Genomic DNA, 15731 nt, shown 5'->3' with positions numbered 1-15731 from the left:
ATTTTTTTATTTTTTTTAACAATTTCGTAGTGATTTCTTCCTCAGCACTTCAACTGTCCTTTCATTCTTTCATTTTTCTCTTTCATGGATGCCATGTTCTTTGGAAGCTTGTTTAGACCAAGTTAATGGCCTTTTAGGCTTCCTCCACGTGAACAGAAGTTCACTTTTTGAATAATAAGAATCATAGGTCACAGGGGAGGCATCAGGATTTTAGAGATGCCTAGGTGGGGCATGGCCAAAAAAAGGTTGGGAACCACTGCCACAGTGCAAAGCTTTGGCACTTAACTATGATGCCACCTGCTTCAATACGCAGTTGCTAAGCCGCATCGGTTCCCCCTTACTTTTAAAGTCAAATATATATGTAGAGAATAATAGGGGAAACTGTGTTTGGGGAGGATGGAGTATGGTGAACTCGATACTGCCTGCTCAGTATTTCTGTTTACTCCTTTAAACAGTAGTTAACTAATTTTTAAAAATAATGCTGAAGAGATAAAAATCCTCCCCATATGGCCACACCCTTCCTTGCCTTTTTCTTTTTTAAATTACATACAGGTGTGTGTGTGTGTGTATTTTTTTTTTGTGTGTGTGTGTGTGTGTGTATGTTTTTTTGTGTGTGATTTTTTAAAACATTACATTCTCCTCTGTCATGACAGAAAGGAGAACACCCCAGAACAAATATCTAAAGAACACCCATTATTTAGGTAAATAATATGTTAAATGCCATGTGTTAAAATTTAACCAACCAAGCATCTATTATATGCAAGGCTATATGCCGGGTGTAAGCACAAAGGACATGGGACTGTACTCTCAGGGGAACCCTTTCCTGCCCCTGCTGGAGAACAGAGACAGAGAGCATCCAGTCCTCAACACCAGACATCAATCATTTCAAATGAAGGACACAAATCACAAACATCACCGGGATTCCAAGGGCCAAAACCGCTGTGGCACGTTCTAGGCAGGATGGCCCACGGAGGAGGAAGACCTGACTGGGTGTGAGAGTTTTCCAGGAATATGAGCACGGGAGATGGGAGCACAGAGAAAAAGTGGATGGAAGACAGAAGCAAGGCCTCCTGGAGGAGGCTGCTAGCACATACCATGAGGGATCCACTTAGCAGAAACCGGAAAGGGGCAGGGTACAAGCCATGCAGGGCCCTGAAACCTGAAATCGGGTTCAATGATGAGGCTAGACTCTGTCCCATAAGCCCCCTGGTGGAAAGGGGGGTGGCAAGAGGAGACAACTGTTGGTTCTGAGCACCCCAGGGGGTTTTGAGTGCCACTGAACAACTCTTACACAAATCCCCTGGATTCCAAGAAACCAGACTAACAAAGAGATGAAAGCCAATCCTAAAGCTGGCATCATGAAATAGTGCACAGGTACCTGGAACTTAAATGAGATAGTCTTCTTCAAAATGAAGAAAAAAACACATTTTTTTAAACCAGCTATCAGTGGTTCTCAACCTTCTGGCCCTTTAAATACAGTTCCTCGTGTTGTGACCCAACCATAAAATTATTTTTGTTGCTACTTCATAACTGTAATGTTGCTACTGTTATGAATCGTAATGTAAATATCTGATATGCAGGATGGTCTTAGGCGACCCCTGGAAAGGGTCATTCGACCGCCAAAGGGGTCGCGACCCACAGGTTGAGAACCGCTGACTGCTAGATGGTCATGGCTGGGGACTATGCATGCTCTATGAATAGAGCCCCAATATTCACCATGGGAAAAGGAGAAGCTGTGGGGTCCTATGGCACATAGGCCAATGGGTGGTCTGAACTTCAAACCTTAAGGAGGCCACCTCTGCGATTCTAGGGGTTCTCAAAAGGGGTCTTTGATCAAAAAGCACATTCCCTACTTTTGGCTAATGCTGGAATTATCTTAAGGAGGCTAAGCCTTTCATTTTTAAATATATATATTTTTATTGATTTCAGAGAGGAAGAGAGAGGGGGGAGATAGAAACATCAATGGATCAGAAAGAATCATTGATCAGCTGCCTCCTGCATACCCCACACTGGGGATCGAGCCCGCAACCCGGGATGTGCCCCGACCGGGAATCGAACCGTGACCTACTGGTTCATAGGTCGATGCTCAACCACTGAGTCATGCCAGCCAGGGGCTAAGCCTTCCATTTTAAAGTGACTGCACCCTGACTGTTGTGGCTCAGTTGGTTGGGCGTCATCCAGTGCAGGAAAGGTTGCCGGTTCAATTCCTGGTCAGGGCATATGCCCAGGTTTCAGGCTCCATCCCTAATAGGGGGCGTGCAGGAGGCAGTAGATCGATGTTTCTCCCTCTCTCTTTCTCTCTCTCTCTCTCTAAAAAAAATTAAAAAACATGTCCTCAGGTGAAGATTAAAAAAAAAAGGTGACTGCAAACTTCCCTCCTCTTCCCACAAAGGGACAAAGATATGCTCCTGAGGAGCATACAGCAATCTTTTCAAACAGTTGGCTATTCTTCAACTCTTGCTACTCCTTAGCAATTCGGATGTCCTGGTCAAAAGCAAAGTCCTTCTTGCAAAGAAATCAGTGTGCAGTGCATTAGAAGCTGGGCTTGTATAAGAGACACCTGCTAGGAAAATGAAGTCACCGGGACCACAGCAAAAGGGGCTGTAAAAAAGCCTCAAAACTCATGAGGCTCATTAGCTAATGAAGGTGATGTTCAGGTCAAAATGTGACACTGCCTCTGCTTTTTAAAAACCCAAGAGGGAATAATGTGTCAGGTAGGCCCACCCTCTGGCGCCAAAGCCAGCCCAAAGGCAGGTAATCCATGTTCATTTCAACTCCCACCCCAGGGGCCAACTAAGAAGGGCTTAGCAGACCCTAAATTCCTGTTTCCTGTTGCTACCTTATCTCAGAGAGGGAGGGAAGTAGGGACGGTCAGGAAAAGCGTTAGCTCAAAACTCCTCAGTTGGTAATTATTGAACAAAATCTTCAGCTGGAAGCACAATCTTACCTGTATCTAATAATAAATATTCATTGCAGATGTTTACCAATAATATATTACTATTTATAAGAACTTTCTAGAAGCCAGGCACTTTTACATGTTTCATCTATTATTACAATAATTCTGCAAGCAAGCTATTAATCCCATTTTTATCAGAAGGAGACTGGTACAGATAAGTTAAATAATTTGCCCAATATCATGCAGCCCAAACTGATAAAACTGGAATTCAACCCAGGACTGGCTGACTCCAAAATATTTCTTTAGATTTATGAATTTCGACAAGCCACCACTCAATTACATGAAGGATGCTATAAAGCTATTCTCCACCTCTATCAATCTTATCAAGAAATAAACAAAAGAAATGTAACTGGAAATATAGCGTGGGAGATTGAGGTTAGCCCTCAAGATAGATTTCCTTGATAACCAAAAGTTCAATATATCATGAGTGATTCTGTGCAACACTTTGCTGCAAGCAAAATTCCTAGAACACAGAAAGTATTCAATATATATTTGTTGAATGGCTGGCTAGATGGATGAACAGATTAATGAATGAATATCCATTCTATCCACCATTCTCTTTCTTTGGATAGCTTGTTTTGTTTTGTGTGTGTGTGTTTTCAATGAAGCAATTATTTTCAGATTGCATTCCTACTTTAATCTCACCAGTTTGCTGACTGCCCTCATAACCCAAAATGCTAAAAACTGCTTGTCCAGCCCTGGCTAGTGTTGTTCAGTTGGTTGGAGCCTCATCCAGTACAATTCCCTGTGAGGTTCAATTCCCTGTGAAGGCACATACCTAGGTTGTGGGTTCAATCCCCAGTGGGGTACGTATAGGGGGCAACCGATTGATGTTTCTCACATCAATGTTTCTTTCTTTCTCTCTCTCCCTTTCTCTCCCCCCCCCCATCTCCCTAAAATCAATAAGCGTGTCCTCAGGTGAGAGTTAATAAAAACAATTTTTTAAAAAAAAAAACTGCTTTCCAACATTTTTTATGCTCTTCTTGCAATTTAGAGGGGCTCACTTCCCTGTCTATTCAGATTCCATTTTATTCAAGGCCTGGCTCCAAATCTTACCAAGAAGCCTGTGCTAACTAGAACCCATGTGAACCTCCTCTCCTATGAATTCCCAGGTCTTCAACTTCACTGTTGCATAAAAAGGTGTTACTATTGAATCCCCAAATGGTCCACTTGAGGAAGATCCATTCCTTCTTTTATCTAATTATGGTTTTCAAAACTTTGTCCAGCAAACACTAGTTCTATGATCCTAATAATTTTTTTCACAAATAAGAAAGAGCATTCTGTGATAATATCTTCATCATAGAAATGTGTAGTTATATACAGGGATGTACAATTCCCCTTGCAATGGGCCATCTAGGAAACTTTAATATACTAATGTGCATTTAACTCTGTAACATTTCCCAACCTCTCTGATCACAGCTAGGAGAAGATACTCTGGCAAACGCTGATAGGTCACATGCTCCAGCTTTGCTGGCTGATTGGGATTCTCAGCTACCTAAAATGGTTTAGGTCCAGAAAGTAGAGAGATGGATTCGGAAACCCTGAGTTCTAGAAATTCTACTTGCTTGTTTGTTTTCAGACTCTCCTCTGAGTGGCTCAATGATCCAGAGAGAGGGCCATTTAAAAATACATGTATTTTTTATGGGCCTTGAACACTAGATCAAGAAGCAAGCCGTCAAAAATTGCTTTGTGATTTTGATCACAGCATTGCAGAAAGATGAGGAGGAAACAAAAGCAGAAGCTGGCACTTTTTCAGGGGAGACAAGATTTAGCTTCCTGGAGAACAATAAAGGTGAAATTTTATCAAGTGCTAAGCTGAGCAAAGTCAAGGCCTAAAATGCAGACAGCCAAGTCAGGATCCCTGTTAACAGAGGCCTCAGACTATGCCAGTGATGGTGAACCTATGACACGCGTGTCAGAGGTGACACGCGAACTCATTTTTTTGGTTGATTTTTCTTTGTTGAATGGCACTTAAATATATAAAATAAATATCAAAAATATAAGTCTTTGTTTTACTATGGTTGCAAATATCAAAAAATTTCTATATGTGACACGGCACCAGAGTCAAGTTAGGGTTTTTCAAAATGCTGACACGCCGAGCTCAAAAGGTTCGCCATCACTGGACTATGCTAACTCACGAGGAATCTAAGGTCCAATGCCACCAATTAATAGAAGTCACCTGACTCTCATTCAATAAATTTCCTATGGGAAGAGGTGAGGTCTAGGTGACTCCAATTCTGAAAGGCTTGTGATGAGCTCTGCTTCTTAGTTGTAATTTTACACACCAGTATATTTGTTATTCCTTGATTCATATTGTGTCTCCTACAAGATTATATACTCCATGACAGCAGGGACAGGCTCCTGGCATAGGGCCTAGCAACTAAGGTATTCAATAAATATTTACTAAATGGATAAAAAAAAAATGGCTAGGACAATGAGTGAACACACCACTTTGTCCACTGGTTAGAAACTTTAGAGGCATCCACCATCTTTTTTTTAGACTGTACCAGATGAACTTCTAAGAGCAGAATCCAAGCCAGTCTGATTAAAGAATGCTGCCTATTTGAGCTTCTACAAGTCAGACCCCAAAGGGCAGGCTTTTATTCAACCAACTGATGAGTAGGTTATGTAGACTTCCCGGGTGGCTTATACTCTGATTGGCAAGCCACTTGGGGGATAGGAGCGGGGAGGAGACACACTTCCTGCTCTCAGATGCTTACATCTGGCTGGGAAAGATGACTGGCACCAAAAGATGTTATCATCTGAAAAACAAGCAATTCTATTCAGGAAGGACAAAAGGAAAATCAAAGACGATTTTCCCCCCTCAATGGTTAATTATAGATTCACCTGCCATGATTTTTCAAAACCCTCTTGAACATGATTACCTTTTCACTCTGATCTACTTCTTGGGATCATTGGCTCAATGAGTTTACTCCTTGGTGGCAAATAAAGGTGACTTTTCACTAGCTTAGAAACGACCTCTCTGAGACTTCAAGGTGAGATAGAGGGGACGGGAGGAGGTGGGGGCAGGGGAGATCCCCCTTTCTGCACTTGGATTTGGTATCAGGCTTATGCTTCCCTCCAAGACACGAGATTAGAGAGCTCAGTCATATTCCTTCTGCACTTTTTCATTCTGTTCAGACGCTGCAATGACAATAGTATGCTCCTGTCCTCGCGGTTCTCCCAGCACAGTAGACGTTTGGCCACTTCACTTGGGTTCTGCCAGAAAACTAGATTTCAAACAGGTGCAGCCCTGCTGATTAGCATTATAATAGATTGTAATTACTTAACAAGCCCATATATACCCAGAGGAACTTGGAGAGAAATATAATGTTTTGCCAAGTGTAGCTTTTATTTATGTAAAACACTGCAGGCCTGCTCTGGAGTTCTTTTAATCTAAGTGAAGCCCCTGGAAGAAGGAAATGCCTCAGTGAGCTCTGTGAGTTCAGGCACTGGAATTTAAAATTTCGTTTCTTGTTGCTGCCAACTACAAAGGGTTTTGTTTCCAAAGCCCTTATGCAAATTTAAACTTGATTTTTTTACCTTTATTGTTGAAAGTATTGCATATGTCCCCTATTTTCCCCCACTGATCTCTTCTAGCCCGCCCCCACCCCCCCCCTTACCCCAGGCCTTCACCACCCTATTGTCTTGTCCAAGGGTTATGCATACAAGTTCTTTGGTTGATCACTTCCCACCTCCCACCCTCCTCCACCTTCCTTCTGAGATTCCACAGTCTGTTCCATGCTTCTATGTCTCTGGATCTATTTTGTTCATCAGTTTATTTTGTTCATTAGATTCCACATATGAGTGAGATCATGTGATACTTGTCTTTCTCTAACTGGTTTATTTCACTTAGCATAATACTCTCCAGGTCCCTCCATGCTGTCTCAAAGTGTAAGAGATCCTTCTTTTTATAGCTGCATAGTATTCCATGGTGTAAATGTACCACAGCTTTTTTTATCCACTCATCTACTGATGGGCATGTGGGCTGTTTCCAGATCTTAACTATTGTAAATTGCGCTACTATGAACATAGGGGCGCGTATATTCTTTCTGATTGGTGTTTTGGGTTTCTTAGGATATAGTCCTAGAAATGGGATTACTGGGTCAAATGGCAGCTCCATATTTAATTTGGGGGAAAGTCCATACTGTTTTCCATACACACTTGATTTTAATCTCTGCAAAGGAAGGACAAGTGGGCCTTTTCCTTCTCCCCTCATCCCAGCATCTTGCATAGGCTCTGGGCCCCTGGAGGGTATATGATTTCTACTGAAATCATAGAACCTCAGACTTCATGGAGACACTTCAGTTCAGAAATTGCTACATGGGAAATAATATAGCATTCCCTCATTAAAACATCTTTATGGACTACACAGATTTTTATAAGTAAAATATTCTTCCTTCTTTCAACTTTACAGAAAGATTTCTTACGGAATTCACTTGCCTTACTAGGCTTCCCAAATAAACTTCATACTCCTCGAAGGCAGAAATAATACCAAACACAACTTTTGGTTTTACCAAGCCCCCAATATCTAGAATAGGAGGTACTAAGGAATACACACTCGTTTCATTCATTCATTCAACAATGTGCCAGGAACTGTTTTGGGTGCCAAGAATACAGCCATGAACGAAAACCTTTGCATTTACAGGACTTTTGTTCTGGTGTTAGAGATGGACAATAAAGATAAATAAGAAAAATATATAAGAGCAAAATAAAACAGGAAAGAAGCATATAAAATGTCAAGGAGAGGTTAAATTTTTAGAAAGGACTGCCAGAAAAGGCCTTCCTGAGATAGTAATATTTGGTAAAAACTTGAGCCATGAGGTATCTGGGGAAGGAACATTCTAGAAAGATGAAATGGCAAGTGCAAAGACTGAGGCAGGAGCATGGTGAATATTTTTAAGGAGTGTCAGTGGGTCAGTATGTCTGGGAAGGAGTGAGCAAGGTCAAGAGTAATGAGCAATGGGGTCAGAGTGTTCATAACAGGATGCCTGACCATATTAGCCTTGCAGATTATGATAAGGACTTGCGTTTTGACCCTGAGAGATTTACGCAGAGTGACGTGACCTGGTTATGTTGGGTGAACCAGTTAGGAGGCTGTTGAAATATTCCAGGTATGAGATAACAGGGACTTGGCCAGAGGGTGTTAGAAAGATTATCAGACCTGGGACACATTTTGAAGGTAGACAACAGATACTGCCGATGGACTGGATATGAGGCATCAAAAATGGCTTCTCACGTTTTCCAGCCTGGACAATTGGAAGGATGGAGTTGCCATTTCTTGACTGGGAGAAGTCTATGAGAGGCTTAGATCAGGGAGGGAGGTGGGGGAAATCAGGTATACAGTTTTAGACATAATTAAGTATGAGATGTCCTTTACAAAATCAAATGGTTGCCCCGCAGGTGTGGCTCAGTGGTTGAGCAGCGACCCATGAACCAGGAGGTCATGGTTCAATTCCCAGTCAGGGCACATGCCTGGGTTGCAGGTTCCATCCCCAGTAGGTGGTGTGCAGGAGGTAGCCGATCAATGATTCTCTCTCATCATTGATGTTTCTATCTCTCTCTCTCTCTCCCTTCCTCTCTCTGAAATCAATAAAAAAATTATTTAAAAAAATTTTTTTAATCAAATGGCAATGCCAAAGGCAGTCACTTATGTGAGTTCAGAAGTTCAAGAACAGGTATGGGCTGGAATTAGGAATTTAGAGTTAACAGCATTGAGAATATATTTAAATCCATGAAGCTAGATAAAATTAGTACAGTGAAACCAAAACAGCGGCTCCCAAATACCCTATTTCCAATTACTCATATGCCTCAATAAGTACTTAACCTTTGACTATTGTGGCCACAATTCCTAGACTTCCCAAAACAACCTCATTTCAAGTAATTGTAATATTTTCAAAAAGGCAATTTGTTAAGTGTAACTAAATTAAATTTACTTGTAGACTATGTGAGATTTTCTTATAAATGCATTCACAACTCAAGGGAAAAAATACCTTTCACTGGATCTATGTTCTGACTGAAGGCTCCAAAACTATGAATACATACACATAACTCTTCAAGTATTAATAATATTGATAAAATGCATTGTAGCCTGGCCCTTTGCCAAAAGCTTTACATAGATTCCCTTGTTTCTCACAACAACCCTAAGAGGTAAGAACTGTTATATTCTCACATTACAGATTAATGGGTTTATAACAGCTAAAGCACAGGTTAAGTCACATGCTCAAAGGCACTCAACTAGTGAGTGCTAGAGGCATCCTGTGATTAGAACTCAGATTCCAGCGAAAGGGGCCCACTGAGGAGCTAAGGAACTGAGGGCCTCAAATAGTCTCTAAAGTGGCTGCTGGTCAAAAACACACAGGAGAAACAGGACCGACAGACAAGGCCGACTGCCCATGAGGCCCGAGGCCCTTTGACTTCAGGGCCCCAATGCCATGGGGCTGTGATAGCACTGGGGCAAGAACTAACCCTTAGGGTAGTTATTAAACGACCAATTATGTACCAAAGGGAACAATATTTAATCAGAAGGTTAGAATTTTAGGAGTCAGTAGGGAATAGAGTAGCAAGAGACCCACAGACCCTCAACTGCTGGGGAACAAATGCAGGCTTTAGGTGCATAAACCATTCCCAGGTGCACATGGACCATTCCCAGTCCTTCCCCACCCTCTTCCCAGCCCCCTTCCACCTCAGTCTACTTAAATGATGATGGAGATTTCCATACTTCCTCTAAGATTTCCCTACAAAAGTCCTGAAGATTGAGATACACCTTTGGGCAGTGTGTGTCCAGGTGTGCTCAGGCCACCATCTCGGATGACACTCAGCAGGGACTTGTTTAATCACAAGTGTCCTCAGGCTTTGCCCAGGGCATCAGCGTCTAAACCAAGAGGGACCTTTCCTTGGCCTTTGCATTGTAAGAATCTCCCCACAGAATTCTTGTGCCAAAGGGGAATCAGCCCCAGAACCTAACTTTTCCAAACAGGGTGCAGGCCTATCTCCCAGCATCAGCAGGGTAGGATGATTTGAGAAGCCCCGTCAACAGGCAATATTGGAAACATGAAACAGAAACTTCAGTGTCTCCATCCTTGCCAAATAAGATGGCCCTACTGAAGAGAAATATTTTGGAGACTATGTAAAGCTGGCTTCTTGGGTGCTGAAGAATAATCAGCTCAGTACAGAACTGGCCAGCCCCCATGGGAGATTTAGGAGACATAACAATACGTGCGGCAGTTAAGCATCCATTGAGCCCTTCCTAAGGTTCAGGCATTGGCCTGTATACTTGACAGATATTGACTCCTTTCACCCACAACAGCCCCATTTTATTTCATCTAGGTATTTTTATTGTCACCCACTTTTTACAGAGAAAAAAAACAGAAGCACAGGTTAAATGGTTCACTCAAGGTCACGAAAGATTGATGGGATTCAAACCTACACATCCTGTCTCCAGAGCCTCTGCCTGTCAGTGCTCTGCTGAGCCGCCTCTCAAAAGACGTTTGGCCAGTGGTTGAGCATCGACCTGTGAACCAGGAAGTCATGGTTTGATTCCCAGTCAGGGCACATACCTGGGCTGTGGGCTTGATCCCCAGTGTGGGGTGTGCAGGAGGCAGTCGATCAATGATTCTCTCTCATCGTTGATGTTTCTATTTTTCTCTCCCTTTCCCTTCCTCTCTGAAATAAATTTTTTTTAAATGTTTTAAAGATGACTTTGTCATTACCTCTGTGTTATGAGTACCTCAGCATCTCTTCTACAGGATGAAGCAAGGGAGTGACCCTAAGCAAAGATGTCTTCAGAAGCAGGGGTGGTGCAAGGGGGTGAGGGAATAGGGAACTGAGCTCGGCACATAGCCCTAAGTAGACTACTTAACTATAGAGCAAACTCCTGAGTGTGTAGGGGACCAGCCAGCTGTCAACCTGCGTGCTCCATCCACGCTTTCTGCCATCTACTGTGCTCCCCACCATCTGTCCTAAATGCTAATGCAGCTCCATCTAGCCTCTGATTCTAACATGAATCCCCATATTTCTAGTTCACACGATTATGCTTATAAATGTTGCTTTAGGACTTACAAAGGCCTACTAGAAAATTTCAGGACAACTCTGTACAAAATCTTGATACATTAATTACCTGGAGCTATTCTGGCCCAGGGTTTCCCAAAGCATCTTCTGGTCCCAAACCTTGAGGACAGCTTGTTAAAAATGAGGACTCCTAGCACTCATCGTGAGCCACAGAATGAACAGCTCTGGAGGTGCGCAGGAGGGTCTGTATTTTTCACACCTTCCCCTAGTGATTCGTATGCACACTGAAGTCTGAGTAGCGTTATTATCTTGTTCTTGGAAAACCGAGCTATAGCAACAGTGTTTACTGGGATTCTGCTTCAAGCACAAGTGAAATCCTCCCATGTCTCTGTAATAAGCTTTCTCTAAGAACCCTCTTTGTCATCACAACTGATACGTCTCCCATTATCTGAAGAATAATGATCTCAGCCTGGCTTTTAAACACATTGGAACCCACCCCAGTTGTCTAAACTCCCTCCTACTCCAGTGTTTCCAAAATGTGTCCCCCATATCACTAATGATTTTAAGAGTCACCTGAGATGAACTTCTCTTCTTTTTACTTCAGAGGCCATGTGTTTATTTTCATCTGAATGAAGAAAAGTCATAACAACAGTATCCAAACCTGTGATTTCATGAAGACTGGGGCTCAAGTGGAAAGTCAAAGAATCAATGTTGAAAACTGTTACGTAAATAATAGCACAGGCAGTACCCAGATAATAAGTCTTAAATTTAGGGAACGTGACCCTGCCTGCTCCTTTCTGACAGGCACCCTCCGTGTCAGCTGTGCTACTCCGTTCTCCGACGCTGGCCACAGGCATTCTCCGCTTTTATTCCAGCTGTGTCCGTGCCCGTGAAACACTGCCTCCTCTTATAAATACCTCTTTAAATGTTGCCCACATTTCACACCCAGTGCATGCCTCCTTTCAGGAACCCTCCAAGAGCCTTTCAGCTCTCCTAGCCTACTCCCTTTCTGAATTCCTTCAAATATTCATTTAAAACCTTATTGTTGTTTCCCTGGTTAAATGGAAGCCCCTGGAGAGTCACCCATTGTCTCTTTTACCTCTGGATTAGAATGCTAAACTTCCCTGGTTGAATCTGAGCAAGAAACAGCGAATACAGGTGAATTCATCACTCAGAAGAATGAAACGTTCCACAGCAATTCAAGGAGCAGCTCCAACTCCCCCTCAGAGTTCTTAGCCACACCTGAAAAAGGGTGCATCTCTTCATCATGGCCAGGTAAGGAGCGCAAAGGCCTGAGCTCGGGGAATTCTACCCTAAGGTGTGATTCTGCGGTGATGCCCTGGCTGATGGGAATGGGAAAGGTGACCTTACTCAGCTCACGTGCAACTTGGCTCCATTTCCAAGGGCCAATCACCTCTGCTGATGCACGCCCACCCTCGGGCTGGAGGAACCAGAGTGGCCACAGCCTCCTCCAGGGAAAACAACACTAGGTGAGCAAAGAGAACCAGCTCCGCTTCTTGCTTCATTAACCGATGCCTTCAGCCTTTCTGTATCTCAAGTTTCTTTAAAACTGTCCAATACCTGTCATACTTAATTCACACTTGCTATAAGGCAAAAGAGATCAAGAGATGATGATTTTGAAAGCTCTTTAAATTATCACGTACAATAAAAATGTTCAGGGACGCAGCACACGTATCTGCAGGGAAAACAGACCAGGGAGGCTCAGTTCCCCACCAGACAGTGGTGAGCAAGAGGAGATGTGGGCCTCACCTCCAACCCCCCTTTGCCTGTCATGTTACCTCGGGTACCACTTAGCTTCTCTGGGACACAATGTCCTTGTCTGTAAAACGTGCCTGTGCACTAGGTGATCTGGTCTAGGGCCAAATCCAACATGAATTTGAGAAGATTAGAGAAAGATAACCAAGCAAGACTACTGGCCGCTGTGCGCTTCACTGGAAGTGCTCAGAAGTGGGAATGGTGCCCTGCTGGGCCCAGGGTTTGGATGGGTCCCAGCAAAGCACCACCAGAGGCACTCAGACATCTCACACTCCAACCAAGACCTGTTTTCTGAATAAAAGCGGACCTGCTGCTCTCGGCCTCTCCTCAAACTCCCTCCTCCGCATACAAAGCAAAAGGCCCCATCTCCTCACCACCATAGTCATGGTTTTTATCTCCTTCCTATCCTAAAACAACAACAACTTCAGAACCATAGTTGTTTAGTATTAAGGTCTGGCTCTGAAATTAGTTATCTCTTCAGCTCCCCCTCAGACACATACTGCTTTCATGAGTCAAAGGACTAACAGGCCTGTGTGGAAAGGACATGGGGAATGAGTGGAAACTCGGGTGGTGGGAGGGAGGCAGAGGTCCGGAGCATTGTGGAATGGAATGGCACTGCATTCTTTGGGATTCCACAAAGGTTTGCCTGCTTCCCAAAGTGTAAGTCACAAATCACCCAGGGATGTACTCGGTGTGGTGTGTTGGAGCTTCCCTGCAAGCCCCGTAACCATGGTTTCGGGCAGCCTACATCACAGCCCTGAGCATAAAGAGAAGAGGCTTTTTCTGATTCTCCCCTAAAAGTCCATTGCCTTGAAAAAATGTGAGGTGATATGCCAAGGTGATTCATATGCAATCTCTGACCCTGGGACAATCATGAAGTTATTTGTTTTCAGTAATTAGATGATTTCTCTACATCTCTCCGCGAGAAGCAGATACTTCTCTTCTTGTGGAGATCAAAGAACCCTGAAAACATATACACCCAGATCCACACCTGCTCTTGGTGGAAACAGGTAACAAGAATTTCTAAAAATACAGAAATTTATTTCCTCATTTAACACTATCCCTCCTAGAACAGCTAAAACAAGGCTGCGTTCTCCCTGCTTTTCTGGGTACTGAGGCTGAAGGCATTTAGCTTATATAGTCCATGGACAAGGCCTATTTCCCAGCCCCTAATATTTTGACAATGGAATCAATTAACTCAGTCTCAGACTTCGAAATGGTATTTCATCCCACATATCCTGAAAATCAAAACAGGGAAACTATAAGTAGGTTTCAAAGCACTGATTTTTCAATTACTCGCAAGCAGAACCATTTTTTAAATTCAACACTCATTCTGGATGGCGGGGTAATGCATTGGGCTGATGTTTCTTGGACCCTGGAGGGGGCATCCTGGAGAACACATTTTTCTCCCTGTAGGTCCGAAGATGAGCTACCCACCACGCCACAGAATAGAAACAAGCTAGCTTCCTCCGGAGGGGAAAATAAAGCAGCTCCAGACTCGGCGAAGCAGGACAAAGCCAGGACGTGCAAGAAGCCTTCAGTCTAGGGCTCCACGTGCCTCTCCAAGGACAGAGGAACCCACCCACACACAATCACACACAGCCAGCCCACCACGCGCCTGCGGAAGGCGCCGGGTTCTCGGCCAACCTTCAGGCACTGGCTCGGGGCTCTCTCGGCTCTCGAGGTCCCTGTAGCACCCGCTGGCTGGAGGGGGCAAAGAGCCAGACCCTCTTCCCAAGTCTCTTCTTCTTAACTCCTATGCCTACGACCTCTCCCCAACTACCAAGCAGAGGGTGCTTTTCTCCAAGGTAACTGAGACTTCGGTAGACACACACACTCCGGGTGACAGTGAAGTCCCTGCACCCTACTACCAAAGCCAAGGCCCTGAGTCTCCCCTTCGCACCCCCAGCCAAGCCCGGACCCCACAGCTGGGCTCCTGGACCGGGAGGCGCCAGACTCACCCAGTCCTCGAAGTGGCGGCTCCCGTTCTGCAGGAGCTCCTCAAACTGGATGGTGCAGTTGGCCACGAAGTCGTCGTAGCCGATGGGGGCATCGTGGAAGACGGCCAACTCGATCTTGCGCCCGTTGCACACGTCGGTGACGAACTCGTCGTGCCAGGCCGGGCTGTTGGTCTTCTGCTTGGTGGCCGTTTGGCCGATGCGCGAGTCGTCCACGTTGAGGGCAATGTAAGGGTCCAGAAGGAAAGTCTGTGGCCGGAGTCCCACTGCATGGCGCAGCGACCAGGCTGTGGGCTTCAGGCTCACAGCCTCGCAGATTTTGATTTTAAGAAGGCCATTGAACACTACCATGGTCGGGGCGTGGAGGGGGGCCGGGATCGCTCCGTCCGCCCCGAGGGCAGGATGAAGAACCGACGCCCCGGCGTTGGGAGCCGCGGGGGCTCCTTAGTCCCCTCTCGCCCCACCCCACACTCTGCCTACACCTTGTAGCGCTGCGCCCTGGCGCGGGCGATTCTCAGTGAGTGCATGTATTTCCTCGCCGGGTTCCTAACGGAAAACAGGGAGGGGGGGAGAGCTGGGGGACGTCCGTGTTTGGAACAAGCCTCTCCCCCCCTACCACCAGCGGCACCTCCAGAAGAAGAGAGGAGCTGTCGGCTCCTCTGCCAGCTGCGGGGGCTGTCTCGCCGCCTCGCTGGCTCTCCGGGTCCGGGCTGTGGGAAGCGGGCGCCGCGCCGGGCGCTTACCTACCTTTCCGAAACATAATCCCCGGGAAATTTTGACTCCGGGAGGGCGAGGGGGCGGTGGGGCGGGGACGAAAACCGGGGGCGCAGATTTCAACCCGGATCCTCTTCGCACACCCAGCGCCCGCCTCTGGCCGCGCGGGGCGGGGGATGGACCGAGGGATGTTCAGTCTATCCGGAGGGATGCATGTCGAAAGGAAATGGTCCTCCTCGCAGCCAAATTTTTAAAAATCCACAAGCCCCACCGCCAGCCTGGCCGCCGCCTCTAGGACGCAGCAGCGCCGCGCGACG

At 45.2% G+C, this 15731-nt stretch overlaps 1 protein-coding gene across 3 annotated transcripts in view; it reads right to left on the bottom strand.

Annotated features, from left to right (window-relative positions):
* Window positions 1–15725, bottom strand: part of PRKCE (protein kinase C, epsilon) — a 447587-nt gene extending 431862 nt beyond the window's left edge. For 2 of the 3 annotated variants that reach the window (XM_005864780.2, XM_005864781.2), the window contains exon 1: window positions 14704–15725. In XM_005864780.2, the coding sequence (XP_005864842.1) occupies window positions 14704–15051 (348 nt within the window). In that variant the 5' untranslated portion in view covers window positions 15052–15725. The remainder of the gene's footprint in view (window positions 1–14703) is intronic. The other variant, XM_005864779.2, reaches the window with a different exon arrangement.
* Between the last annotated feature and the right edge of the window lie 6 nt (window positions 15726–15731).

The sequence above is a fragment of the Myotis brandtii genome, unplaced genomic scaffold (genome assembly GCF_000412655.1).
Source record: "Myotis brandtii unplaced genomic scaffold, ASM41265v1 scaffold191, whole genome shotgun sequence".
In the NCBI taxonomy this organism is placed as follows: domain Eukaryota; kingdom Metazoa; phylum Chordata; class Mammalia; order Chiroptera; family Vespertilionidae; genus Myotis; species Myotis brandtii.
Note: the sequence above shows the minus strand (reverse complement) of the source record. Positions and strands in the feature narration are given on the sequence as shown.